Source organism: Heliangelus exortis, chromosome 19, assembly GCF_036169615.1.
Source record: "Heliangelus exortis chromosome 19, bHelExo1.hap1, whole genome shotgun sequence".
Lineage (NCBI taxonomy): Eukaryota > Metazoa > Chordata > Aves > Apodiformes > Trochilidae > Heliangelus > Heliangelus exortis.
In genome coordinates, this window is record NC_092440.1 from 8,309,214 (window position 1) to 8,336,479 (window position 27,266).

At 47.6% G+C, this 27,266-nt stretch overlaps 1 protein-coding gene across 1 annotated transcript in view; it reads right to left on the minus strand.

The window, feature by feature from the left end:
• Window positions 1-1,101: 1,101 nt before the first annotated feature.
• Window positions 1,102-27,266, minus strand: part of MMP17 (matrix metallopeptidase 17) — a 54,942-nt gene continuing 28,777 nt past the window's right edge. Inside the window, exons 2-10 of the mRNA XM_071763044.1 lie at window positions 21,820-21,952; window positions 19,899-20,025; window positions 14,229-14,512; window positions 11,671-11,847; window positions 11,436-11,535; window positions 9,243-9,325; window positions 5,727-5,879; window positions 3,262-3,519; window positions 1,102-2,090 (exon numbers count right to left, since the gene is read on the minus strand). Of these exons, the coding sequence (XP_071619145.1) occupies window positions 1,762-2,090; window positions 3,262-3,519; window positions 5,727-5,879; window positions 9,243-9,325; window positions 11,436-11,535; window positions 11,671-11,847; window positions 14,229-14,512; window positions 19,899-20,025; window positions 21,820-21,952 (1,644 nt within the window). The 3' untranslated portion in view covers window positions 1,102-1,761. The remainder of the gene's footprint in view (window positions 2,091-3,261; window positions 3,520-5,726; window positions 5,880-9,242; window positions 9,326-11,435; window positions 11,536-11,670; window positions 11,848-14,228; window positions 14,513-19,898; window positions 20,026-21,819; window positions 21,953-27,266) is intronic.

Below are 27,266 nucleotides of genomic sequence, written 5' to 3' on the forward strand. Positions count from 1 at the left end.
TTGCCAGCCAAGACGAAGGGTTGTGTGGAGGAGAGCCAGCCTGGGGGCTCTGGGTAGGACTGGAGGCATCAGAGGACGGTGCGGGGCACCAGCAACGCTTCGGAGTGTAGCGACCGCGTTTATTGGTGTCACATCTCTTATTTTTAAGCCGCCGGGAAGCTCGCCTTGGTGTCCCTGCAGGCAGAGCTCTCTGGTGGCTGCCTCTGCTGTCCCCCCGCGGCCGCGCAGAGCTCCGCGGGAGCGGAGGTTCCCCGGGGAGAGGTTTCGTGCTCCCCAGAGAGGGGTCTGCTCCCCGAGAGAGGGGGTTGGGCCGCTTTGGAGGGGGTCTGGTCCCTCTCAGGCAGCACCCACCCTCCCCGTGCCCAGCAGCAGCGTAGCGGGGCCGTGGAGGAAAACCCACGCTGTTCGCAGCGTGCCAGGCCCTGGGCTGGCGGTGGGGCCCGAGGGGACAATCGTGAGTACCGCAAGGACACAAAGACATCGCCTGCAGCACCCTGGATGCTGCCGGCCCTCCCCCGGGAGCTGCCCCCGGCAGAGGGACCGAGAGGCATCGGCAGCAGCGGGGCAGGGAACAGTGCATCCCAGCGGCTGCGGCCACGTCCTTTCCTTTAATATATATCCCTCGGCAACACCAGACCCGAGCACCTTGGCCTTCCCAACACCTCTGTTGCAGTTCCTAGCACAGGTTCTCACTGCTTCCAGGGACTCTCAGATTATGCCTCAGAAAATGTATCAGAAGGGAGAAAATAAAAACCAAACCCGAGAACACCCTAATGAAGCTCTTGACCTTGCTCCTGTTGCTGCAAGGTCCTGGCAGAGGCATCAAGAAGAATTTGAGGCTGACTGTGCAGGATCCCTCCCCCCTGGCCCATCCTCTGCAGCACACTCAGGTATGAGAGAGTCATAAATCACTGCAATACATCTTGATCCCTCCGAAAATGTAAACCAACCTGAAACAGGGACTCCAAAAGTGGGAGTTCATGTGCAGAGATTAGGCTGAGGTGGTGAGTGTGACTGCTTTTCATCTGGCTGTGCCCAGCAAGCCAGCACCTCACTGCAGATGGCAGGCTTGGTCTGGCAGAGGATCAGGAGATCACTGTGTAGGCAGCCAAGGTTTATTAGAGAAATTGCTAATGACTCAGATACAAAGATAAGCTGCACAGCCTTCTGAAAGGCAAAGGTGTTTCCGACCCATAGAAGCTGATACAGGTTACCAAACCATCAGTGACCAGAGCAGGTTGGACAGCAGAACAATCACCTTGCAGTTAATCCTAGTGGAGTCCAAGTTTCTTTCTACCTAGTACATCCAATGGGATGTGTACATTGTGTCAGCATCTGACTACCACCTCCTGCCTGCAGCCTCCAGGATGTTGCCAGCTGTCTCAGTAGCATCTCTTCGCTTCCCAGTTGATCACGGTAGCTCCCCCTTCCCTTGTTTGCCATGATTACACATCCAAAGCAACACATCTCTACGGAGCATTTCTAAATTCAGCATTAGGCTGCTCTCATCTTGAACTGGACGGGGGAATAAGAAGGTGCAGAACTCAAAATCTGTTATTAGACTAGACTAAAATTAAAAAGAAGAAAAAAAAAAAAAACAAACAACACAACAAACGCTGTTCACTTCTCATGGAGAATTCAAACCCTTCACTGGCGTCTTCCTAGGAATGTTCTTCTGCTTGCAACAGTTACGTTCATGGGGTCGTATCCACCTCTACTCCCTGGAGCACCATAGTGTTGTCTCGTCCATGGGATGAGATGTCATAGGGCAGCACACATCAGTGCTGCTGTCCACACACTCATCAGCACCAGGCTGGCTGACAGTCTCAGCAGAGGGCAAGCCCAGAGGGGTGGAGAAGCAGAGGTGCAGGAACAGACCTCGTAGCCATTCCCGGAGCGGCTCTGGTCGTGCTGCCCTGGTTTGGAGCGTGCCCCAGTCCTGCTGCTCCCCACTGCCTCTGGGGAGTCAGCCTGCAGGTCACTGCACACCAGCCAGTCTCTAGCAATTGACTGGGGATAACCAGCCTGAGCCTCCAGGTCGTTGTCCAGCACTTTCCAGTACTCCTTGCCTCTGAAGAAGTAACTTGCACCTGTGAATAGACCAAAACCCAAAGGTAAGGTGAGTGGTGATGGGCACTCTCTCAGTGATGGGCACACTCCCACCCCAGCTGAGTCCAGGGAGGGGGGCATATACTGCTCTTGGTGCTGACAACCCCTCAGCGCTGGAACACAGCACTGGGATGCACTAAAAGGTGATGCTACACCCAGCCAGGATCCCGCAGGAGAGAGGAGAAGGTAGTGTGTTGTCACCTCATCTGTGGTGGGTCCTAGAGCAGATGCATCCCCTGGTGCTGATGGTGTGCAGTGTAAAATCCACAGCTGAGAACATCATACACATGTCTCAGGGAGCATCAGCTGCAGTCTTGTGACTGGGCGTAGTAGAGCTGAAGAAGACCTCACCTACCTGTTAATGGGCTGCTGCTGCTAGCCCTGGGCTCAGATAAATAACCTGAGCCTGGCAAGGCTCCGGGTGATTTTTGCTCTTGGGTGCATTTTTTTTCCCACTGAACTGGGAGGCTGTGAATTCTCCAGGCAGGTCTAACACTCATGGAGGACTCCTACCTGCTTTGGAAATTCAGTTTGAAAAGCTGCTGGAATCATCCCTCTTCTCTGCCTGATTTATTGGCTGCTATTACACCATTAAGTTGGCAGTAAATAAAACCTGGAAGTGCCACTTTGCTGTGAGCAAAGAGCTGGTTCTAAACACCTCCTGCAGCAAAGTTCTTGTGGTCTCCTCAGGAAGAAGACAACACCAAGAAACATCATCCCAGAAAAGAAATTGTAACTCTGGGGAGACATCTCTTAAAAATCCTGTCCACATCCTAATGTACCTAGCTAAAAATCCAATGACAATTCAGTGAAGAGCAAACCAGTGTGAACTATGATAGAAAAACACTGCAGAACAACATCAGCTGTGTTCTTTCAATAAAGTCCCATTATTAGGCCCTCAGGATATTTTTGTTGCCTGCTTGAAATGACAAAATCTTTTAGCAAGCGATGTGGGGAGCTCTGGCTTGTAGCCCACCTTGCTCTTCAGCTTTCAAGGTGAAGCTTGAAAGCAGCTTTCAGACCCCTGCTTGTCATCCTGTCCAGGGGTGAGCAGTTTATGGCAGCAGGCACAGCACCCAGGGTCATGGCTCAAGTGCAAGTGAAGCACTGGTGCCTTTTCTTGTGGTTTTTGGTACCAGCCCATGGACTCACCATCTGACCACCTCATGGCATCATCTAGAGGGCTTGGAATCCCCTTCCAGGGGATGGTGTCTGAAGGGTACCCGGGATCCATCCTCCTCTCGTGGTCATCATAGCGCCAGTAGAGATTGTCCTTAAAGAAATAAGTCTTGTCATTGTGGGCCCAGGAGAAAGCAGCATCGATTCCTCCCAGTGGCAAACCAAAGTCTGAGATGGGCCGTGGGTATCCTTCCTCTACGTTATTGTCTTTGAAGACCCAGTATCTGTCTCCTGTGGAAAGGAAAGAAGCACAGAGCAAAATCACATAGGTTTCGCAGCCAGCACCAGCATCCCCCTTCAGCCAAGCTGTTGGGTCATTGTCTGTTGCTGTGACAATCCTCAGCACTGAGCTCTTGGGATTTAAGGATGGGTGGGGGAAGGCAGCAGCTGAGTGGGGTATCTCCATCTTTGAACTGTTCCAATTTTAGTGTCAGACTCTCCACAGAGCACAGCCCTGCACTGCTCCTCAAGGGTTGCAGGCGTGACAGTCCCAGGACATGAATGTGCTGACAGTGTCAGTGCAGTCATTGCTTTATGCATTTGGTGGTGGCATTTGGTTTTCTGCCCCTTTGATTTCTGCCTGGTATCCAGCTGCAAGTAATAGAAAGTTCCATGCAGCTTTTGTGGGCAAACTGAGCACTACCTGCCAGGTAGTCAGCTCCTGAGCAGTCCCACTTTGGAAGAGAAATCGACATATTTTTATAGAACCAGGCAGGCTGAAGGACCTGTGAGTTTTTCAGAATGTGAGGATGCAGAAGGGTTGGACAAATCCCACCTGAGCACCTCACTGCTCTTCAAGTGTCCTACGCAGCCACACTCCCATCCCTGCCCTGGGCAGGAGGGAACTATCAATATGGGGGGTTTTCTGATAAAATGAAGAATGACATGAATGCTCCCATGGTCTGTGGCAGAACAAAAAAATAAATCCAGATCTCTAAATTCCTACATAATCTTTTAACCCCTAGGAAGGATTTTCTGTTCCTACAGTGATCGTTTGGGTGTCACTTAACCTATTCTAAAGATCAGGCCTTTCCATCCCTTGGTTTTCTAGAAAATCAGATGAGGCTCTTAAATCCATGCCAGTGTATCAGCAGCAGAACCTTAGGGGCTGGAGTAATTTGTGTGCTTTGGTTTCTGTCCAGGGATCAGTGAAGCAGCACTGGGGAGAGAGGATAACACAGTATTTTATAGCTAGAAATAAAAAATGGAGTTTAATCTTAAAAGCCAGGCAGGACTCATGTGTGGCCATGGAGTGCTGTGGCTTGCAGGGGCAAGACTCCAGCTGTGGCACAGCTGGAATTTTTGCCTTACAAGCCAGATTTAGCCAGCAGAAGAGATGGGAAGGGAGGGATCCAGTGCTGCTCTGGTCTGCAGGCCTGATGGGGAGGGTCTGGTGCTGGGTATAAGGGCTGCCACCCTCCAGCCAGCCCCATTTCCTCCAGATTCCAGAAAGGCAGAGCAGGGGATCTGCCCAAGGCAGCTTTTAGCTTGTGGTTCCTTGGGGAGCCCCAGGGCTTGGGGCATCTCTGTGGGGCTCAGGCTCAGCCTGGAAGAGCTTGAAGTTGCACTGGGATTTGCACAGGACATAACCTATCCCTGCAGTCTTGCTGGAGGAATCAAACCCAAACTATTGCTTCCAGAAGTGCTTGGTTCAGCACTCCTGAAACCAATAATTGCACCACACTCAGAGCAGATCAGTCAGGAGACAAAAAGCAATTTTGAGCTGGGAAGCAAAGAGGGCTGGGGAGTATTTAGCTTTCAAAGCACAAAATCTTTTTGAAATAAGAGCCAGTGCCTGGCAGGGCTTGGGTGACTTTCAGTGCATGGATAATATCCAACCAGCATGGATGGATGGTTTGGGGGGGACTTAGACATTTGTGTAGGAATGACCAAATCTCTTTCCTACTACTGTTCTGAAAGAAACTTGAGACTTTTAATTTTTTTTTAAAGACAGGATGTAACATTTACTTTAAGAAAAAAACAATAACAAACATATTTAGCAAAACAAGCCTTAATTTTTGTCCCTTCTGCAGCTTCCTCCCTTCACAGCAACAAATACTAAAAAGAGAGAAGGACAAAGGAGGAACACCAAACCTGCAGAGTGTGTTCATGGTGGTTCCTGCTTTCAATTAATTCTTAAAAATCTATGAGTTCAGTTGGGTTTGGCTGCAGCTTTTCTTTAATGACGTTTCCCTCATTTTCTGGGGAACACAGCTCCTACTTTTGGCTGCCCTCCCTACTGGTTTGGCTGCCCTGCTGGTTTCTCCTGGCCTCGTGCGTGGACAACAGACCTTGGACCTGCCCTGGGAGACACTCGGCGCCTGACACCGCTTGTCCCCTGCCTGAAGAAGGAGTTAAAATGCTGGGAAGGTACCTTGGCCCTGGGCTGTACGCCGGGGAAACATCCGTGCTGCCTCCAGCACCACGTCCCCTCTCACCTTTGAAGAAGACAATCTTGTGGTCACTGGTTCTCTCATAGACCGCGTCCAGGCTGTCCAGGTTGAGGGGCAAACCCCGCCAGAAGCGGTGGATCTGAGCCGGCTGGAGGGAGACCAAGTGCTTATTGCGAGTCAGTCTCCAGAAGTACTTCCCTGAGGAACAGACTGGACATTACTGAACCACACTGCAACCCACCTGCAGCAAGGATAGATGGAGGGCCAGGCACAGGGCAGCAGCAGAAAGCAAAGTGTGTGAGATGGGAGCTCTCAGATTAGAAGCATCCCGCTTCTCGCAGCAGCTGCTAGGGCTTTCTATTTCTGGCAGCCATTAGAAGAAATCCCCTTTTTTTGGGATCAAAATAATCCTCCGGACATTGCACCGTGGTCGTTGTACTCCTGGCTGCAGTGTGAAGCTGCACAGCTGAGCTGGAGCAGGGGGGGCCCAGCTGCTTGCACACTGAAGGATGTGTATGGTGTTATAATGAAACACAGCAATATCAGAGGGCTTCTAATGAATTAAGGGAGTAAGAAAACAGGGAAGGAGGAAATGATATTAATTAAACTGGAAGAGGTTGGGAGGCAGGGGGGTCCAACTAAGGAGTTTGGTACCATCTCAAGGCATAGGGTAAGCAGAGGACTTGTGGTGCTCCCAGGGTGCTGGAAGTAAAGACATTTCCAGCCCCTGCGGCAGCACTGCCCCAGCTAGAGAGGAGTGTGGCTTGGGGAATTGCTGGAGAATTTTGGGTAATGGAAAAGGAAACAGGTTTGTCCAGGGTGCCAAATTTTCTCCTGCTGAAGGAGCCTGATGTGGCATTTCCCAAGGACTCTTAATGATTTCAAGGGCAACTCAAAACCCAACTCTCTGAACTGTCTCTGGGATTCTCAGCTCAAGCTTTTGTGGCACAATTTGTGCTGCATTTTCCCCAGAGAGCTCCACAAAGCAAGATGTGAGCCAGAGCAAGATATCCAAGAGCCAGCTTTCAACTTTGTCTCGTATTTGTTATTGCCTGTTAGAAATTATTGCATGTTATTTACATCTGTTCTTGCATGGGCTCCCAAGGGGGAAATAAGCATCAGAAACCCAAGATACATCTTCAGATTTGTATTCACAACGTTCAGTCCTTTCTCCAGAACTGGCAGATTGTGACACCATCTTTTAAAATGTTATGGAAATTGGATCTTCGCCTAATAATGCAGAAGGCAAAACTCTAACACTTAAACATCTGCAGAGAGAGGGTTTTATTCTAATTATAGGGATTTATTTCATATTCTTCTTCTTTTGCTCCAGTTTGCGTATCTGCTCTATCTGTCTGAAACCCACAAATGAATAATACATTCAAATTTGGTAGGAACTGCCATAATTACGGATTTTTAAGAACATAAAAAATATAGGATTCTAATTCCATGGCCATTGTACATCGATGGAAACACATGTGATTAAATAAAGATGATCTCTGCATCTCTAATTAACGAGGCCTTAGACAAAACCAGATTTTTACTTTTTGAACAAGTAATCCAGATCAACATAATTCCTTCTTTACTATAGAATTATCTGAACTTTGGAGTGCCCTGGGCTCATTTGAGGCAAGGAGGAAAGCCTCAGTGCTTTTGACATTTCCACCCTTTGCCAGTGATGGCTCAGCAGGTGTGTAACTGCAGCAAGCAAGCTTTCAATCTACCCTCAAACTCAAGCTTAGCTAGGGCTGTTGGTTAGATTGGTTGGGGTTTTTTAATAAGCTATGAGGAAAAAGCCAAAAATTATAGCAATTAAGCAGCAAGGAATTCTTCATGTGGCAGCCTCTGTCTGCCCATGCTCATGGTTTGTCACAGCCAAGCCAGCTCACCAGTGTTGCAGTTGCTTAGATGATCATCAGCCAAAGCCAGATCCATGGGGAATTGCAGAAATATAATAAATTAAAAAAAAAAAATAAAAAAAAATCTCAACCCCTTGTTTGTTTAAAAAGCTTGATGGTAAACCACCTGCCCAGCTGGCAGACTGAGCAGGCTGGAAGCCAAGTGTAAAGTCCTGCTGTCCCAAACATCTCATTTGGTATGGGTGATGGGTTGAGGCAATTGCTTTCTGTACTGCCAGGTGAGTGTGGGCTCTGGTACTTGGGCTGCTGCGTGCACCAGCCACACACACCCAGGCCAAAGTTGTTTTAAAACTTCTGGGGTGTTTAGCAAGGCACCTAAATCAAAACAAGCAGAATTTTGGAAGTTCGGAGAACCACTGCTGCTGTCAATACAACAAGCCTGGGGGCCCTGAGGAGTTCCAGTCCTGGTGTCTTTGTGGTGGGGGAGGCTGTTCTCTAGTGAGAGAGGCAGCCAGTCCAACTTAAAAAAAAAATAAATGTCCCTAGATGGAGGGAGCACATCACTGGAGGTCATTAAAATCCTACTCAAGAGGCAATATCCTTGCTTCTTGGTGTCCAGCACCGTTTGGTGGCAGCAATAAGGGCTCTGAGGGAGGTCCCAGGCTCTGGAGGCAGCCATGCAGCTGTCGCCCACTGACACTGTGCTCTTCACATTGGCAATTTGTCCCACAATAAATACAACCAAAAATAGACATTGAGATGTATTTCTCTTTTTAGGTCTTTTTTTTTTTTCCTCCCCTCTGGAAGCCAGCCAGCCATTTATCCTGGACACCAGTTCTTCTCTCTTACATTCCCTTTTTCACTGTGGCTTTTTGGAGCTGAACAAATACCACAGGGGAACAGCCTCTGTATTGTGCTCCTTTGAGGACACAGACAACCCCAAATTCTCTGGAGCCCTTTGGCCTTTCTTGCCTGTGACCTGAGACTGGCACTGTGCTACCCAGATAGGTCAATATGTGCCCAGATACTGCTCCTGATGCTTCTTCCCTGCTGGATGGCTTTGGGGTAGCCAAATGGTGGCCAGGGATGGAAAGCAGTGCCCAGTGGGCATTTTTCCATCTTGGAGGAGCTCTGTACAGCTGAGAAGGCACTTGTGGGATCCTCGTTGACAGCTAAGCACCCCAGGGACACACTGTCAGCAAGTGTCTGCTGACACAGAAGCAGATGGCTCTGCAACCACATGCATGTTTGTCTTCAAGTGATGCACACCAAGCAGCATTTGTGAAGGTGAAGCTTGGGAAGAAAGTTGGAGGCATCCAGGAAAAAAGCAGTGGAGAGCTCTTGCTGCTCTGTCATCCTTGTTTCCACTCAGACTTTGATAGTGTGAATATCAGATTTCAGTTCTTCACTTGGGCACTGCAGTGCAGTGGATCAGAGCACAGCACAAAGCCTTAAACCTCAGCTCCTGGGCAGTCACCTGGACACACAGCTGCCCTGGTGCTGGGACTCATGACCCTGGTAGGCACCACAGCATCCATGCACAGTGGTGATGTGGGTTTGCCTCCACTGCTCTCTCCTTCCCAACCTTTCCTCAGCTGCACAGGCACCTCCTCTGCTGCACTGGGAGGGATCACCCACCATCTAGTGGGATCCTTCTGCACCCAAGCAATGCACACACAGACTGCTGGCAGCACGTGCTTACCTTTGAAGAAGAAAGCTTCTCCCCTGATCTGGGCCACTGCATCAAAGTGGGTGTTGCATCTGTTGGGCACGTCCCTCCTGAGCCTGCAAAGAGGAGTCCAAGTGAGCAGGATCCAGGTGAGCATCCAGGGACCATGTCCTCCTTGGTGTCCCCTGTCCAACAGACTGCATCTTCCCTGCTCCTAGAGCCTCTGGCAGAAGACCACAGGCTACATCCATCTGTCATTCCTGACACTCAAACCCAACCATGTGCATGAGAATTTCCAAGGAGAGCTTGGCCAGCACTCAGCCTAAAGACAGCTTTGCAGCAGAGATGCCCCCTGGACCATTGGAGAGCATTAGGCTGAGTCAAGCACGGACATAATCTACATCTACCAGTGTAACCAGTGTAACTGGTGAGGGCAGAGCTGCCTTCCTGCTCCTTGGTGGCACAGTACAGCTTGGCACACTGCCCCTAGGCAGAAGGACACGTGGTGGATAAAAGCCAAGCAGCATCTTGCTCCAACAGCTGGGGATGTTCCTGCTCCAAGGCTGAGCTCTGAAATGCCAGTGAGAGGTGGTGGAGCTGCAAAGCAGATGAGACCAAACACAGGGAAACGATGCCACATGCCAAATGATGCCATGTGATACGTGGTGAAAGCCATCTGGTAGGTGGCTGCTGAGATACTGAGCCACTTTTAACAAGGTGGGTGGAAAAGGTGCAAAGTATGAAAGACAGAGAGTGCTACGAAGCCCATGTGAGAAATGCTGATCGCTGGAGGACAAGGAGAGGGTGCTGGGAACATGCACAGGAAAGCTGTGAGTGACAAGGAAACATAAATCTAATTTGCTGATAGGAGAGTTGTGCCAAGCTGCCAGCACCAGCATCACTGCCCTCTTTGGGCACAAAAGGAGAGGTGTAGAGGTGAACTCCATCCACCTGCCCAGTCCCACACTGGCAGGAAGAAGGGGTTGGCACAAGAAAGTGTCCTGTTCCTCCTGTGGCCAGTGCAAGTTGAGGGTCTCCTACAGGCAGAAACACTCTCATGTTTCCAGGTCAGAACACGGCTGGAGGGAGCCTTGTGGGCAAATTCCATAGGAGGAAAGACAACTAATGGCATTCAGCATATTAAAGGAAAAGCCTTTTTCTACAGCAAATGTACACCTCCAGCAAGAGAAGGTGCTCAGCACCTCTGTACTGAGGGCATCACACCAGGCAGGGCAAAGTGGAGTGAAGAAGATGCTGAAGAGAGAAAAGTGCTGCTGTCCTCTCTTTGCAGACAGGGCACTGAGGCACAGAGAAACAAAATGACTTCCTCAAGGTCCCACCCCAGACAGGAGCAGACCTGGAGGTGAAGGTGAGCTGCTCCATCTCTGCTGCTTTCGCTTGGGGTGCTCCCAGTAGCTGGCTCCTATCTGCATGACCGTGACCTCCTGCCTTTTTGTGCAGTGTCCCTTCCTTTTTTAACTGTCCTCCTGCCCTGGCAGTAAAACAATTTGGTAACTCCAATGTTTATTAATGAGCTAGATCCAGAACTTCCCTTAATGAGGTTGCACACTGGTCAGAGTAAGCAGTTCCTTGCCAAGTCAAACCTATGCTGGAGTCAGGCTATTGCTCCACTTGTTCCATTATTCACCCCCACAGGTACATTAGGGAGCTGCTCACCATGGAAAGATTTAGGTAAGTTATCCTTGCACAATTCAGGATAATGATTAGGATTATTTTATTAGAATTTCAGCAAGGATGAGTTCACCTAAGGGCGATGGGGACAAATCTCCATTAACATGAGTAAAATTTCAAGTCTTAGGGAAATGCAAAGGATCGCAAGATGATAAAGAATTTCTGGACACGCTTTGAATAACAAAAAGCAGATAAAGGATAAATGGCAACTATCACTTGTTCCTGCTCTTAATCACTTCAGGGGTGTGCTGGCTGGCCAGTCTCCAGCTCTTTAATCACTTCAGGGGTGTGCTGGCTGGGCATTCTCCACACATACTGCTTGAGAAAACCAATAGCATAAACAGGAGATGATCAGAAGAGGTGAGGAAGAAGGGGGCAGTCTGCGTGTATGTGTTTTCCAGAAGATAAGAGGTCCAGAGTTAAAGACAGAAGCCAAAGTAGAGCAGGTAGGCAAGATGATTAAGTGGAGCTTCACTTCTACCTCTCCTTTGCAGGAGCATCAGTAACAGCTGAGAAGAAATGAACCTGACTTACGGGACTGTGGAGCGGTTCTCTGGCAGCTCTGGCAGGATGGGATGATCATCAGCTTTGCTGACTTCAGGCTTGGCTGTGGGGGACACAGATTCCCTGACTCCTATGTGTAAAGATAAAGAAGCAGTAGAGGGGTGGGTACACACCATCCTCCCCACCAGCTTCACTCACCCCAGAAAACAGCTATTCCTGCATGTCCCATGGCAAAAAAAAAAAAGGGTGAGGGACACAAACTTACCATAGAGTTGCCAGATTCGGACTTTGTCCTCATAGGGTAGGTCATACTTCAGAGGATCCCCCACTGGACCTTGGTAGTAAGGTCTCATGATAGACTCTATGGCAGAGATATGGGTCAAGCCAATGGCATGGCCAAACTCATGAACGGCTACAGCGAACAGGTCCATCCCGTGAGCATCTGGAAAGAAAGACAAAACTGAAGTCACTACTTGCCGGTTGTATTTTGGGGGTTTGGGTGGTCTGTAAAAGAAGGTGTATGTTGGATAAGCTGGAAAAAAAAGGTTTGGCGTTTGAGACTGAATTTTTCCTCCAGTTGAAAAAGGAGAATGAAGTGGATTACATGAAAATAGAAAGCCAGCCAGACATCAGCTCACAGTGTGAGTCCCCAGCTGCATGCCAGCCTGGGGATCACCCCATTTATTCCCAGACCACTGAGGGCATCTAAGAAAGAGCTGGACAAACAATTGAGACAGCAACTTTGGCACAACCATCTGTCATCCATCCTAAATAGCACTGCTGGAACTGGACCAGAGAATTCATCTCCTGTATCTCACATTTGCCCTGCAGCAGCTGCAGACACACTCTCTGTGATGCCCAGAATACCAAACCTCTGCCCAAACCAGCCAGAAGCTCCACCAGTGCCCATAATAATGACCAAAGCCAAGTGCCAAGGAGCTGGTAAGCACCCAGCAGCACCCACCAATCCACAATATTTGGCCTCCAACCCACAGTATTTGGCCCCCAACACTTGGGTCAGATGTCAACAGGGGTTAATGTCCACTTCCAAACCTTTACCACTTTCACCAAAACAAAGGAGGAGCTTCCTCCAGGAGCCATTTGGGACTGATCCTGCTTGGTGCCTTCCCACCACTCAGCTCCAGATGGGCTGAGCTGAGCACCCCTGCAATCACTGCACAGAGCAATGCCAGAGGGAACCATTTTAAGCATGCAAGTATCGTAATAAAAAGACATCAAGGCTGGAAAACTGAGGTCTCTCTGGAGCTCAGGGGAGCCTCACATTCCCCAAGTCATTGCTCAGAAGCAGCCGTGGCTGATCCTGCACAGACCATTGTGCTCTCCACGGGGCTTAGGGTGTGTGTAGAGGGGATTTTTTTGCTGAATTCTGCTTTTTTTTCTGGATGCCTTTTATTTACAGCTGTGTCTGTAAACAGATGGGATTTTTATACCGTGCTGGTTCTCCCTGGCACTGTGAGAGAACAAGACATATGCTTTCTGACATTTTAATGTCAAACTGACAACCTTGGGGATATTTTTATATCACCTACCAAGTTGTTATTCTTTGAATCACTAGAAAGAACAAAATAAATAAAATATGAAGTTTGGATAGCTCCAAGACCTTCAAAATAGAGGGCAGCCTTCTCACTGTCAGGCTCATCCCCTGGTTCCTCAGTGATGCTTGGAGGCATCACCACTGCAGGGCTGCTGGCCTCAAGCCTGCTTTTTCATACAAGATATTTTGCACAAGAGTTCCCAACCACCAGATACAAAAAGGGACACCACTCCTCACCTCATCCCATAACACATCTGCTACAGCAAGCTACCAGACCTCAGCACTTGCCTCTGTTCTATGAGGCTGCCGAGCAGAGCTGTTGTGTTTTTTTTTTAATTTCCCTACAAGACATGGGTTAGGATTTCACAGTGGCACAAACCAAGGAGAAGGTCAAATCCTGATTAATCACCCTGTCCACACCTTTAGCCTTAACCCTCAACCTCTTCCAGCACTTCTGCTGAGTGTTCCTGCCCACCAACCCTCAGCAGGGGTGGACAGAAGTCAATCAGTGGGAAGGGGAGAGAGAGGTGGGGAGGAAGAAGCTATTAGCTGGTTACAGAGAAGATGATTAGGTCTAAGTGAAATCATTAAGCTGAGGCAGCAGGGAGGCTGTGGAGGAGGTGACATGACAAGTAAATTAGCAGCTGGTGACTGCAGAGGAGACACTCTGTCAGAACATGCCTGACATTAAGGCTGGGGACCTGCTCCCCACAGGTGGCTGCTGCAGCTGGGGCACACTCACTGCTGAAAGCCCTTCTGCTTGTTACAACTCTGCTCTAGGCAGAAAAAATGAAATAAAAGAAAAAAAACTACAACTTGTAACCGTCCTGATGTCAGGTGATGTATGCAAGATGGCAAGAAAAATCTAGTGTTCACAGAAGGCTTTTCCCCAGCAGGTCACAGAGTCCTTTACAGGCAGGCCAGCTAATAAACACGATGTAAAAATAGGAAACAAGAGCATGTAGCAATGAAGCCACCCAAAACATGGCCAAGTCAAAGAACACAGTCCCGACCTCTGAGCTCCAACAGCTGCACACCCAACCTGAGACCTTCCAGGTTCCAGAAGAGATGGGGACTGGGGGTTGGGTGATGGGGAGATCTGTAACTGCTGATATGATGGGGAGAAACGGGGAAAAACCACTGAGTTTTCCAGGAATATAGAAAATCCTTGACACCAGCTGTTGTTGTTTCACTAGCAAGACTGACTGGGGAACCAGAAGGAAGTGTTGGGACCTGCTTTTGGCTGCAGTTCTTCCAGCCTGACATACCTGATGATCGGAAGGTCCAATACTCATCATCATCAAAATGGGTGTCCCCTGCTGTATGATGCTCTCCAGGGAAAAAAGCGTGGGCCACTGTCCCTCCAGGTCCATCAAAGGGATAGCCATCGTTGTGATCTGCCTTGGAAAAGTCTATCTGGATGTCAGCATTGTTACCTGCCACTTCATGGAAATTCAGAGGGGTAATGTCACTCCAGACCTTCAGGGCATAGTACATCAGTGCCCGGACAGTGTCATGGCCCAGGTGGGACTCTTTTGGGAAGGTGCGGACTCTGAAATAAAAGGGGGAAAAAAAATAAATGATAGAATGTGAAAGATCATCTCCAAGGACAACAGAGAAGGGCTCCTTGAGTGCCTGGTGTGTCACAAACCCTCAGCGAGCCCTCCAGAGGGCTCATAGCACACCTCTAAACTGCCCCACAACACTTTAAGTCTCTGAAAAACTTCATTTCCAGACCTACCAGGCTTTCAGAGACTGAGTTTGGGTCCTCTGAAAATACCAAAATAATCTTGCCCACCAGGGTGTGACACACAACCAGGATTTAACTCCTGGTACCTCCCCATCCTGCTGTACCAGGTGGCAGACACAGATTTCATTCAAGAACTGACTGCTGTTCATGCCCAGGACCAGTACCCTCAACTTTGGAAATGCCAACACCATCAGTCCCTTCCCAGAGCTCACCCATTTCTTTTTTCAAGCTCCTCTTCAGGTCTACCAAAAAACCTTTTCTCACCTCTTATTTGTTCCAAGTGCAACCCAAACATATAAAGAACATTAACTTCTGAAGCCTTTGCACCGCACAAAGACCCCCATCAGTTTTCCTGCAACAAACACCAGGTCATTGCTCATTCCTATTATACACACATGGAAATCCAGTATGGATTTGCTGCCTCCATGTATTTCCCAGCATGTCTGCTGGAGGTGTAAAACATTCTCTGAAATCAGTACACTGCCAACAACCTGAGGCTGCAGTCCATAAAAAGAAGGAAGAGGAAAGGATTAATTTTATGTAAATCACATGCAGATTTCCTCCAGCCTAATACTATCTGATAAAGAATTGTGGTCAAGAGGCTTCTTGGTAGAAAAAGCATTGATGAGGAGGGGCTGACACCACCACCAAACACATCTCAGGGCTGTTGGGGTTCCTCTGTGTCAGCACAGCATCCTTTTGTTCCCAACCTGAGGACAATTCCTTGCCTTGGCAGAGAAGCCAGGTGGGATGAGCCATGTGCTGGTGTCTGCCCTGAAGCTGTGCAATCAAACCTCATGGAAAAATGTCAGAGTTTCTTGTATGCCCAGACCTCAAAAAGGAATTTCTAATGTTGTTGATTAAATAGAAGAGTTGAAAAGACAAAGCTTCTAAAAAGAGTATGCTTTGATAATATTTCAGTGACAATTCTGACAAAAACACACTCCAGGAAACTGTGCTGGTGGCTGAGTAATTATTGACAAAACCCAAGCCTGCTGGATAATCTCTAGCCAGCTCTACCCTGGTAATAACAGGTACCTTGTTTCTTCTGTAGCAGCATACCAAAGTGTTTATGAAACAGCCATGGCTTGACAGATTTTTAAGGGCTGAAGCAACAATTATGATCATCTCACTTGTCCTGTATAATACAGCTGGGAGAGCACCACTCCCCACCACCGATGGGAAATAAGGACCCAACTAAACTTTAGAGATAGTTAGAGGTGTCAGAAAGGGATGTCACATCACTCAAGCTCTTTCTACAAGTAGTGATTGAGTACTCTGAGACACCATGGGTCAGCAAAGAGGAGTAGGAACTCCTGCTGGCTGAGGTTGGATGTTCTTGCATATATCCCATGCATTCAGAGACACAGCACAGGGTGGGTACCACCTCCTGACCTGGGCAAAATTAGTGAGGGTTAAATCCAGGAGAGAACAAAAAGGGACTAATGACAGCAAGCAGAAATGTCACAGTTTCTCTGAAAAGGTTGTGAACCCCATCTGTGAGGCAGTGGGAATGAAATGGGAGTAATCAGGCAAAATACGTCACAGCCAGATGATCAAAAATCACTCTTATCTACTACTTAGCTTTCCCTAAACTATTTTGGGCAAAGACAGATCTTATCTACTAAACTAAATGAGTTAGCATTCATGCAGCATCAGATAATCAGTAAAACGTCAAACAAAGCACATTTGCAAACAAGACAGTGTGGAGGTCCAAACAGTAGGAGTGTAAGATTAGAAAAGACAATTTTCAGGCAGTTTTTCATTTATAGAAGAGACAGTGGCTTGATGTGAACCTCTGCAGTACAAAAAAAAATGGCCACCTGGTTTTCAGGTATTCTTTAACTCTTTGTCTTCATCTTCTACAACACTCCTCTGGAATTAAGTAAACCCTTTTCTATTTAACCTCTGCTGAAGAAGTCATTATATGTTTAAAACACACCATGTTTATTCCAGGAATTACAGCCTATCAAGACACTATCTGCTTTTCCCTCCTCAAGTCTGGCTAGGTTGTGTGAGCTGCTTTCCTTTCCCTTCTGTAGAATGAGGATAATAAATCTGATCTCCATAGTAAAAGGAAGGTGGATGAACAGCTCTGTCTAAAGAGGCAAACATCATTAATATTCATCCCAACCCCTGACTCCAGAAACATTAGATGAAGGCAGAAACAGCATCAATACTTATTTTCTTTCTTATAGGAGGTCCTGCACCACTGAGCTGACCCAGATTTTATTAACACGCTGCAGGTGTAAGTGAAAAATTTCCCATCCTTTATGCATGACTACTGTTATTTTCCAAGAGAATCCCATCAGGATTTTTCAATTCAGCATTTGATTTGATTGCTGGAGCTCTGCTAATTGTTTTCAATGAGATTAGGAGAAGACTATTATGCTGATAGGATGTTTGTTGGCATTCTATTATCCAGTTCCACTGAAAAGGAGGCACATTTCTAACATCATGTAGATACAGACAAGACTAAATAAGCTTCCTCCTTCCTTGGTTATTATTATTATTTGCAATAAATGGCATTTTGGTACCTAGAAGAAACCAGAACTCTTTCTTGGGTGTTAATCCCTCTTGAGTCTCCCCTTCCAGAGCTCCAGTCTTGGGCAATAGCCTGATGTGAGTACTTGGAGAGCAAGCTCTCTCCTCCAGCTCATCCCTGCAAAGCTACTGGGAAGGTGGGAACTGGGCTCCAGCCACCCCACCAACCCTGCCCTGAGCTGCAGGGTCACTCACATCCCTCTGCAAGACCACCTGAGGGGGCTGAGAGGGCAGCAACAGTCACAGCACTGGAAACAACAGCTGCCAAGTGGGACAGGTTGTACCTGGCACAACTGGGTGTCAAGGAGAACATCTCCAGTCTGCTTTTTCAGGCCCACTGCCACGCAAACAAATGACAGCTGACTTTCACCCAGCTGCTGCCAGGCCTTCACATCTCCTCTTGGTCCAGTCCTTTGCTTGTCCCATCTCAAAATGATTTTGAGTGCAAGCAGGTTAATAAGCAAAGGCCAGAGAGGGCTGAGCCGTCTCTGTTCACCATTGAGGGGCACTCACTCCAATGATTTCTAGGTTCCATTTTGGGTTTTGTACTCCCAAAGCCGTAAGTGGAGAGGTGTTAGTGATGTATGAGAAATCAATTGCTGGCTAATGAAAGCACTCCTTCACCTTCTGCAGCCCTGAAACCACAGAGAAATAAAATAAATGCTGGTTAACCACCAAACACAGCAGGTGAAGGACTGCCTGAGAACCCCAGATTGATGTTTTCAGTCTGGTGGGGGGATTGGTGAGGGAAATAGGGGACAGTTGGAAGTGGGATGTCACAGATTAGAGGAGGAAAGCAGGAGGATCAGGTCCAGAGCACCAGGGACACATCCATAGATAAAGATGGAGGAAATTCAGCTTTGTTTGACACCAGGCTGAGGTTTCAGCAAGAAAAAACTGGGAAATTGAGCAAGGTGGGATGGCAGTTCCTCTGCCAAGGGAAGGATGCAGAGAGGGGACACGGCCCTGAGGCTGCATCGCCCCTGAATACAGGGAGATGGTGAGAGCCTGGGAAGAGGTGGAGGCACTGCCCTTCTGTGGGGCATCACCAGGAGCAATAAAACAAAATTAGCAAAATTAAAACCAGGCTGCAAACGCGAGAGGGAACTCTGCAGCAGCTCCCGGTGCCGGCAGAGGGCATCAGCACCACGCTGCTCCTCCTGCATCCCAGCCCTCTGCCACCGCAGCAGCTTCCCCAGTGCCTTCCTACCTATGCACAATGCAGAAAAAACAATGTAATAATAAATAAATAAATAAAAAGCCATGAAAAGAAGATTTATATGCCGTGATATCCTGGCATTTCCCATGGACACGATCCTGTGTGTGTGATGCTGCCCTGGGATGCTGTGAGCACAGCTCACAGGCTGTGCAGGATGCAGACTGGATTTTTTTTTGCTCCCCAAGTGCCCCACTCTCTCAGACTGGCTGTAATCAAGGGTAAAAAAAAGCAACCTGAGCAACCTGCATGCCTATAAAATTTTGTTAGCCAAACACTGCCTTCTCTGCCTCTAGTGAGATCATCCTTCCTACAGCTTTGCTCACCCATTTATTCCAGCCTTGCAGTTGTTCAGGTTTTTCTGCAGTTTTCAAATGCTAGAATTCAGGTTTGTTTTCCTTTTAAAAATTTTTCAGTCAATGTTTAAAAGGTAAGCATATAAACTTTATGTCTCTACTGGCAGATTTTCATGGCAGTTTCAGAAGCACTATTTTAATCCTAAGTGTTGGATTTAAATACTATGTTGGAGTTTCTATAACACTACAGCCTTCTGTTGGCTTATACAACCTCCAGTTATAAAATACAGCTTTTTCTTGAACAAAAGCCAGATCTTGGAAAGGATCAAAGAATAAAAAAGCAGAAATTAGTTTGTCAGGAGATGTTTTTTTTGTAATGTCATCCATATAAAATAATCTCAGACCTAAACCCTTTTTTATGACAGTAGTTACTGCAGCATAACAATTTCCAAGAGGGTAGAAGGTATCCCAAGAGCTGCATCCACCAGAACAGGGTGGATTTTTTCCTCTCTGAAATATGGAGTTTGTTCCTCTTACCCATCAAGACAGGGATGCTTAAGAGGAGAACTGGCTGAACTTTTTATAACGTGGGCCACCTCCCTATGAGAAACTGTCCATGAGCCAAAATTGTTTCTTACCAAAGCTGACTTATGTTTATCTTTTCTGAAAATAAGGTCTCAGAGGGATCTGCTGGAACATAGACCAAATCCCTGGTAAAGCCACAGTTTCAACATGTGTCAACAGCAGCAGCCAAGCCAAGATTTGTTACTGCAGTGGGAGGCTGAGAGGATGAAAGAGCATCTTATTAATAATAGAGAGAGATCCCCAGAGCATCCCCATGCCATTTCAGGATAGCACGAGCCCCTCATGGTGCACAGCTTTCCTGAGGAACAATTACTGCAGCACATGGTCTTTGAGGGAGGAAAAAATAGTCACAAAAAGTCTTGGTTGCCAAGCCTGACCTGCAGTGTGACTCCAGGGCCTCTGGAAGTTGGACCTGAGCCTCTCCATGTCTCAGGCTCAGGGACCCATGTGTGTTGCTCCTTGATGCCAAGGGAAAAACATTGATCCCAAGCCTGCCTGCAGTCAGCCCTTTGCTGCAACACTTGTGTAGGGGAGGATGAATTCCTACCTCCAAGACAAATTCCTTTTGCTCCACTTGGTGAGAGCCTGTGTGTGTCTCTTCCTCCTGGCTGGGGCAGTGGTGAGGTCGGGCAGTGAGCACCGAGGTGTCTTCATCAGCTCCAGTGTGGCTTCATCTAAGGTTAGAAAAAAAAAATTATCATAGAAATCGTGGGAATGGTGGGCTAAGAAATCCCAGGGGGGACAGGGAGGAGGGAAGTGCTGAGGATGCAGCTAGGAGCCCCAGCATCACCCATGGGGCACTGAGCCCCTTCCATGACACTGCTGCACTCACCAGCATCAGCAGTTCCTGCTGAATTCCTGTCTGAAAGGCCATTTTTCCAACTGGAGGCTGCCAGGAGGTCAGGGGATACCCCCTGGCTGGTGGATTGGATGCCAGCTCTGCTGTTAGCATCCACGGAATGTTTTATGGATTGCAGGAGAAAATGCAGCAGGTTACCTTGTGTGTGACAGGCTACAGATCTTGACAACCAGCGTGGGAAACCACCTGTGGCTATAATTATATTTTAAACCCTACATTTTAAATTATTCTATTTTATTCTGTCTTGCTGAATTTCCCATTATTACCCTGGCAAAACAGAGAATATGTATGTAAATAAACTATAAACTATACCTTGTTTAAGCTAGGAGCTTATCTGGAAAATGTTCCTATTCCTTCTTAATTTTTAAAACTGAATGAAAGCTTAAAGCTCCTGATCTCATTTGCTGAAAGGCAAACAAGTTGTTCACCCCTTCTGCACACTGGCTTTAACCTCAAACATTTTGCTTTCAGATTTTGTTTTCACATCCACAAACACCCCCTCCAAAAAATGAAAATACAAACGCATTTGGAAGCCCATCCTTGGTCCTGGGACTCCTGCAGCTTGTGATGAGGTGGAAGTGAAATAATTGCAACTTAAGAGCAGGGAGGGAAAAGCTCCAATGATGGGATGTGCCCAGTGACTGCCCAGGCAGCAGCTGGTGCAGGGCTACAGGGGGCACTGGGCTGGCCAGAGACCAAGCTGCTAATTACCAACTTCTCATTAATTCTCTCCCAAGCAGCGGAAGCGAGCTGGCCACGAGGCAGGAGGTCACAGCCATGCTTCAAGGAGGGGAGGAGAGCAGACAGACCCCCTTCTGAGGGCTGGAACAATGCTGCCTTTCTCCTTCTCTCAATGAAGACATTGAGACAAAGCCACCCTGACCATGCTGGGGACACGTGTGTCCCTTCAGCCTGGCCTTGGGCTGCTCTTTCCCAGCCAGAAGTGGCAGCTGCCTGAGGCAGAAGCCACCCACCGCCTTGTCCCTCTGAAAGGGTGACAGGCTCTCAGCTGGCCCAGGGTGACTGAAGAGGTGCCTGGACCTGCTGTGGCTTGGTGTGAGTCAAGGGGTCCCACCACAACCCCCCCCACCAGGCACCTCACGACTCTGTGTCATGGGAAGGAGAAAGCAGTGCTGGGGTGATGTGAAACCATCCTCTTCCTTCCCCCAGCCCTGAAGAAACCAGAATATCTATATATACAAATTAGGAGGCTTAATCAGGATTTTTGTTCAACATGATGTGATGCTGTAACCAAGACTTTGTAGCAGACAACCTATCAGTGTTAGTTTCTGTCTTTTTTAAACTATTTTTATTTCTTTCCAACACACCAAGAGCTATTTTAAGCATGAGAGGAACCCCAAGGGTGTGTGGGTCTGGTGAAATAATTGCTTGCCTCAGGTTCTCAAAAGCACAAGGCAACAAAGCACCTGAGCCATGTAATTACTCTTACAGCTGCAAACTGGGCCATATGCTACACCAGGGTGAGTTTTTCCTGGAGAGGATGCTACCCCACATCTCAGAGCCACCTTCCTGCTCCTCTCCAGACCTGTAAGGAGGTGTCCCTGCATCCCTCTAACCCATAGAGAGGGGGCAATAAGGAACCACTGACCCAGGACTCCTGTTGCCTCCAGCCCTCCAAACCGTTGCATGGCTGTGATGGCCTTGGTGAGCTCCTCCTGTGTCTGCAGCTTTCCAGTGACAGGGTCTGGAGGAGGCAGGTACCCAAATTTCATCAGCCAGTCCTGTGAAACAAGGAGAGGTGGGTGAGGAGAAAAGGCACAGAAGGAAATATACACACAGGGAAACGAAGGTGCCGTCAGTTCCCTTGGAAATCCATTTCCCAGTTACCTGTTTGTCCCCACTGGCATTAATTCCCACACTGAGACCTCCTGCTGCTTTCCAATTGATGGGATAATAGAGCATTAAGGATGCAAACACCTTGGGAGAGGCTCCCTTCACCTGGTATAGAGCTTGGATTTGAGGACAAGGACATCCCTGTGGTCCAAGTTCTCACCATACACTCTGATGGCTTGAGAGTGGCTTCTTTTACCTTGACCTTCACAACTTCAGGATTTTCATTGGAAACAAACCTAACCGTGAAGTCTCTGACCCTCTTCCCCACCATGCTGCCATTCAAGACCAGAGGTGGATGACCTCAGGGCTGACACAACCCCCAGCCCTCCAGAGAAAAACACCATGGAGATGTAACAGGCAAAGCTGCCACCCCAGTGGCCACCATGGGACCTTGGCTTGGTCCCTTCCCACCAGTTTCCAGGTAACACAAGCACTGCAGCTCCAAAGTCTCAGCTTCCAGGAGCCAAAACACCACCCCAGTGAGACCCAGTGGTTTCCCAGTGGTGCTGTCACACTCCAGCCATGGCAGGGGGAGTATGGGAACAGGGAGCAGAGGAAAACCCTTTGACAGACTCTCCCTATAATTTGGCCAACACCAAAATGTCATTCCTGGTGACTCATGGCCCTTGCCATGTAGGGAAAAAAACACATAAATGGTTTTTAAAAAAACACTGTATGAAAAGCCCATTGAGAACTGTAACTTCTCAGCTTCAGAGGATAAATTGGCAGAGTCACTCTCATCCCAGCAGCACCAGAAATTCCAGGACTGGCTTAATGGTGAAGCCAAAACTCCAGTCACAGGCAGCTCCTGACAAAACTACTTTTTTTAAGAGGGGAAATAAATGGCTTTTCTCTTTGTGGCCTCCTCTCTAACACCTCCACATGCCCTGGTTTAACCATCTCTCTGTCAGCTGCTGCACAGCATTCAGTGCCCATCCCCACATATTTCTCTGTGCCAAAGTCTCAGCAATCAGGGACAGGGTCTGACAGCCTAAAACTGATGAAAAAAAACCCAAAAAACCAAAAAACTTCATATACCTCCTTCTCACAAAAGCTTTTAAAATGTCTGGTGAATTATCTTGCTAAATCCTTTCTCACCTTCCCTCTTGCTCCCTCCAGCTCTCGGCACAAGGATCAACACAGAATAATGATTCCACATGCAGGGAATGCCATAGACACCAAACCTTTATTTTCTTTATCTGTACCAAAGGAACATTGATCTATTGAGCCTCTTGAGGACTGATACTAATCTAGACTGCCACCACAGTCAACAGCACAGATTTATTGTGGTCAGATTAGTGCCAGCAGTCATTACCTGCTGACAGCTACCATCTGAACATCTCACAGCTCTGTGTCACCTGCCTTGGCTGTCCCCAAACACCACAGCATCCCCAGCCCCTCTCTGGCAAGCCCACTTACAGAGTTTTCAAGAGGTGTCCCCACACCTGGTGTGGCTTTCCACTGGGGAACGTGGTCTCCTGTGCCAAGTTTCTCACCAGCAATTCCCTTCCCTCCTCACCCTCCTTCCCGATTGCCTTCTTTTAGCAGGGGGTGGGTTGTCACAGCCAGAGAAAGCAGCTTTGGTCATTTCTGGGTGCTTAATGCCACTCCATTAACCACAACCTTGCTAGGAGCACCTTAGCATCGTTGCAGCCTTCCCTTGCCTCAGAAAAAAAAAACATTTGTGACAGAAATTAGAGATAGAATTGGTCATGAGAAATCAGCTGTGACACAGAGCTCAGCAGCCAGACCATCAACTGCTGGGGACAGGGGGGGGTTAATTTGCTTTCTTCCCAGGCCATAGACACAGTGTCATTTATTGTCTAATGACAGTGGAGCTGATGCTAGACCAGAGATGTGCCTCACCCAACTCTGCTCAGGTCCTCCTGGAGAGGAGAAGGCAGCAAAAGGCTGAAAAAAGCTAAAGCACAGTGAGATCCAGTAAAGATCCTGATGCATTGGAGGGAGCCAGGGTGAGAGCTTCTCTTTCTTAACTCAAAGGGACAGAAAAAGGGGACAGCTGGACACCCCAGAACAAGTAGGGGCTCCCTCAAATAAAGATGGAAGGAACAGGCAGATATCACAAACCCTTCACCTGGCCCCCCCTTGCAAGCACTGATTTTCCCACGTGTGGTTTTTCATGTAGAGCATCAGGTTTCTCCTGTCTTACTCAGATACTCCATATTTTTATAGCCCCCTCTGGTATCTATCTCATTTATCTCTTTTCCATTGTACAGATTCTTGCCCATTTCCTCTCCCTTTATAAGCAAAGCTGATCCATAATATTGAACTTTCACATTCTGCCTTTGCTGTGGCAGAAAATTTGATTAGGGAAAACGCAGATGAGTTTGAAGATGAGAAAGATCAGCAAGAATTGTCTGGCTAATTATCTGCATGCCCTGTGAAAGCTTTTCAGATATTTTCTTGTTCTTAATTACCACAAAAGCTAAACTTGTATACTTCCTTAAATGAAAAATACAAAGCCATTTTCCACTGACATAACTTCAGTGTGTTCCCTTCCTACTTCCATTTTATTTTTTTTAAATAAAAAAGCTATTTATCCCCTAACTCTCATTAGTTTAAAATGTTTGGTGTGATTTGAGCTGAATACTCAAAATTCTTTGAATGTATTTCTTGTCTGAGTTTGCATGATAAAAACTTTTCCTTAAAAATGTGCTGTGGTAAATAAACAGACTTAATCCCACAAGATTCAGCTTCAGCAACTCCCTGTCTTAAAAGGAAAATACAGTTGCTTCACCAAAGTATTCAGATTGTTCCAATGCCAAACCATCTACCAGCTCCAAGATGAGCTCCATGTAGCTCATCCCAGAGCCCAGGGTATGTACCTTGGTCTGGGGCTCACAGGCGCCCAGCTCAGTTTTTTGTAGGAATCATCCCATTGGATTTCTGGCCCCCAATTTCTCATCTATAAAATACTTGTAGTAGACTTCCCTGGTCTCCCATCTATTGGTCCTGGTCTGCTCACACTGGGAACTTCAGGATGGACCCAGCCAACAGATTTCACTGCCACCACCATGAGTGAACCTACACAGTGGATTTCTCCAGCATGGGAGGTGAGAAAGATGGGGCTGGTGGAAGCTGAAGGCACTGAGTGAATTTTCTGATCCAGCTTCACCCCCTGAGCAATACAGAAACAAGGTTTCTCATTGTGCTCAGGGTTGAAAAAAAAACACCAAAAAAACAAACCAGAAAGAACTACATGCCTGGCAAGAACATCCAAAGACACCCATCCCTCTCCACTGCCCTGGATAAACACAGCTGCCAGCCCAACCCTCCTGCTGCTCAGTGCTGAGCAGAACACACACATTCCCCTTAAAAACCATGGCCAGGATGTTTATTGACAGGACACCATCTTGTGTGGGGCTGGAGATCCCACCCTGTCCCATGTGGGATGGTGGGACTCACGTCATGAGCTGTGCAGCAGGGAAAAGCCATGGCAACATCTTCACCTCTTGGGACCAAGACACTGGGAATGGGGGCTCCCCGGGTGCTGCCAATGCCCTGTCCCCTGTGGTCTCATGGGATCAGCAATCCATAGGCAACACAGCTCAAGAAATAAAGAAAAATGCCAAAAGTTTTCAATGCTATGATATTGTTCCTCCCCAGGGTTGCTCCATTCACATGGTTGGAGACAGATTGCTCACTGGGTTGGCTAAAAGTTAACTCTATCATTTTCTCTCTTCTGGGTTCTCGTACTGCTGGGGCACTGAATAACAAGGAAATGTTTCCTTCTTGCCTTAAAAAATTGTAAACAGAATCTAAAACTGTTGAATTTTTTTGCATGGATTTTTTTTTTTTCTTTTGGAGAAAGCTCAAACTTAGGAAAAAAGCTTATCAAGCCTTCTGTTTCCCTGCAAACAAACCCTGCTTCAATTTGGGACTTTTTTCACACCTTAACCCAAGCAGCCAGGGACTGTGGCTCTCCAGGGGCAAATGATGACCCTGAGCAAAACACTGGCTTCAGCAGCAGTGAAGTCTCTGGTATATGATTTATTCAGAGCCAGTTTTGAGATTAAAATAACAATTTCATTTTTTTTATCTATCTACTTCCTTTGTATTGATATCCTTTTGTCCCAGAACCTACTTACCTGCTTCATTTTAAAATAGATACAGATATCACCCCTCTTTTACAGAAGATTTATGAGCTCTGCAGGTTTGCTTTTACAAATATTACTATTATATAAGCTGATAGACTTATTCAGCTGCCACAGGCACACAGGAAAAGACTCACTCAGCAAGTTTTCTCCCTGATTATTTCTTTTGAAGGGTCGTAGGTTGGTATTTACAGGAAGACAAACTCATTCAGGATAACAAGGGGAGGATAAACAGGATAAACAGCAAAAGTGAAATCAGGGTAAGCAGAAAAACTCTACCCAAGCCACTTCCATTCTTCTGCCTACTCCTGTATTTTTACAGTGACTGTGTTTCTAAAGCTTACCCCAAAAAAATCAGTGTGGGTCCTTCTTTTTTTTTTTTTTTTTTTTTTTTTTTTCTTTCTTGATACAGAGGGAAAAAAGCAGCCTTAATCCTGCAGAGTTTGTAACACTCCTTGTGCTCAAGGATGTTATTTTATCCCACGCTTCACCATGCAGAGAGAAGAGCAGAGAACCACCTGACTCCTCTGCAAACTCCCAGGCTGGCTCCATTCCCTTCTCAGGAATACTGGAGGAGGAAATCTGTGCCACTCATGCAGACAGGAGTGCAAGCAGCACCCACCAGGCTCTGCCAAAGGGTTGTTGGTTGTCTCACCCATGGGTCCCTCTCTCTGGTCTGTGCCATGGTCACTGCTGTGGCTCCAGACACTGCTCTGCAGCAAGGAGCTGCCCTGATGGTGACTTGCCACCCACTTCCAGAGACTTTTCAGATGTGCAACATGCACTCAGAGGATGCTGGTATATCCCAATTTCCAATTTTTCACGGCAGTCCAAGGCTTGAGCAAGAGCATGTTTTTTAACTGAAAAGATCCCTTTCATGAATATTCCTTGAAAAGCTTTACCAAGCTGCACTTTTTCTCACTAATCAAGCTACAAGTTGCTTTCAGAAATGTTAAAAGGCTCCTATCATGGCTGAGAGGCTAAACCCTTCCCCTGACCTCAGCCTGGCCCTCGCCTCCCAGCTGGGGGCAGCCCCAGACAGGTCCCTCCCTGCTGTCCCCAATTGTCCCTGATGCTGCAGGAGCAT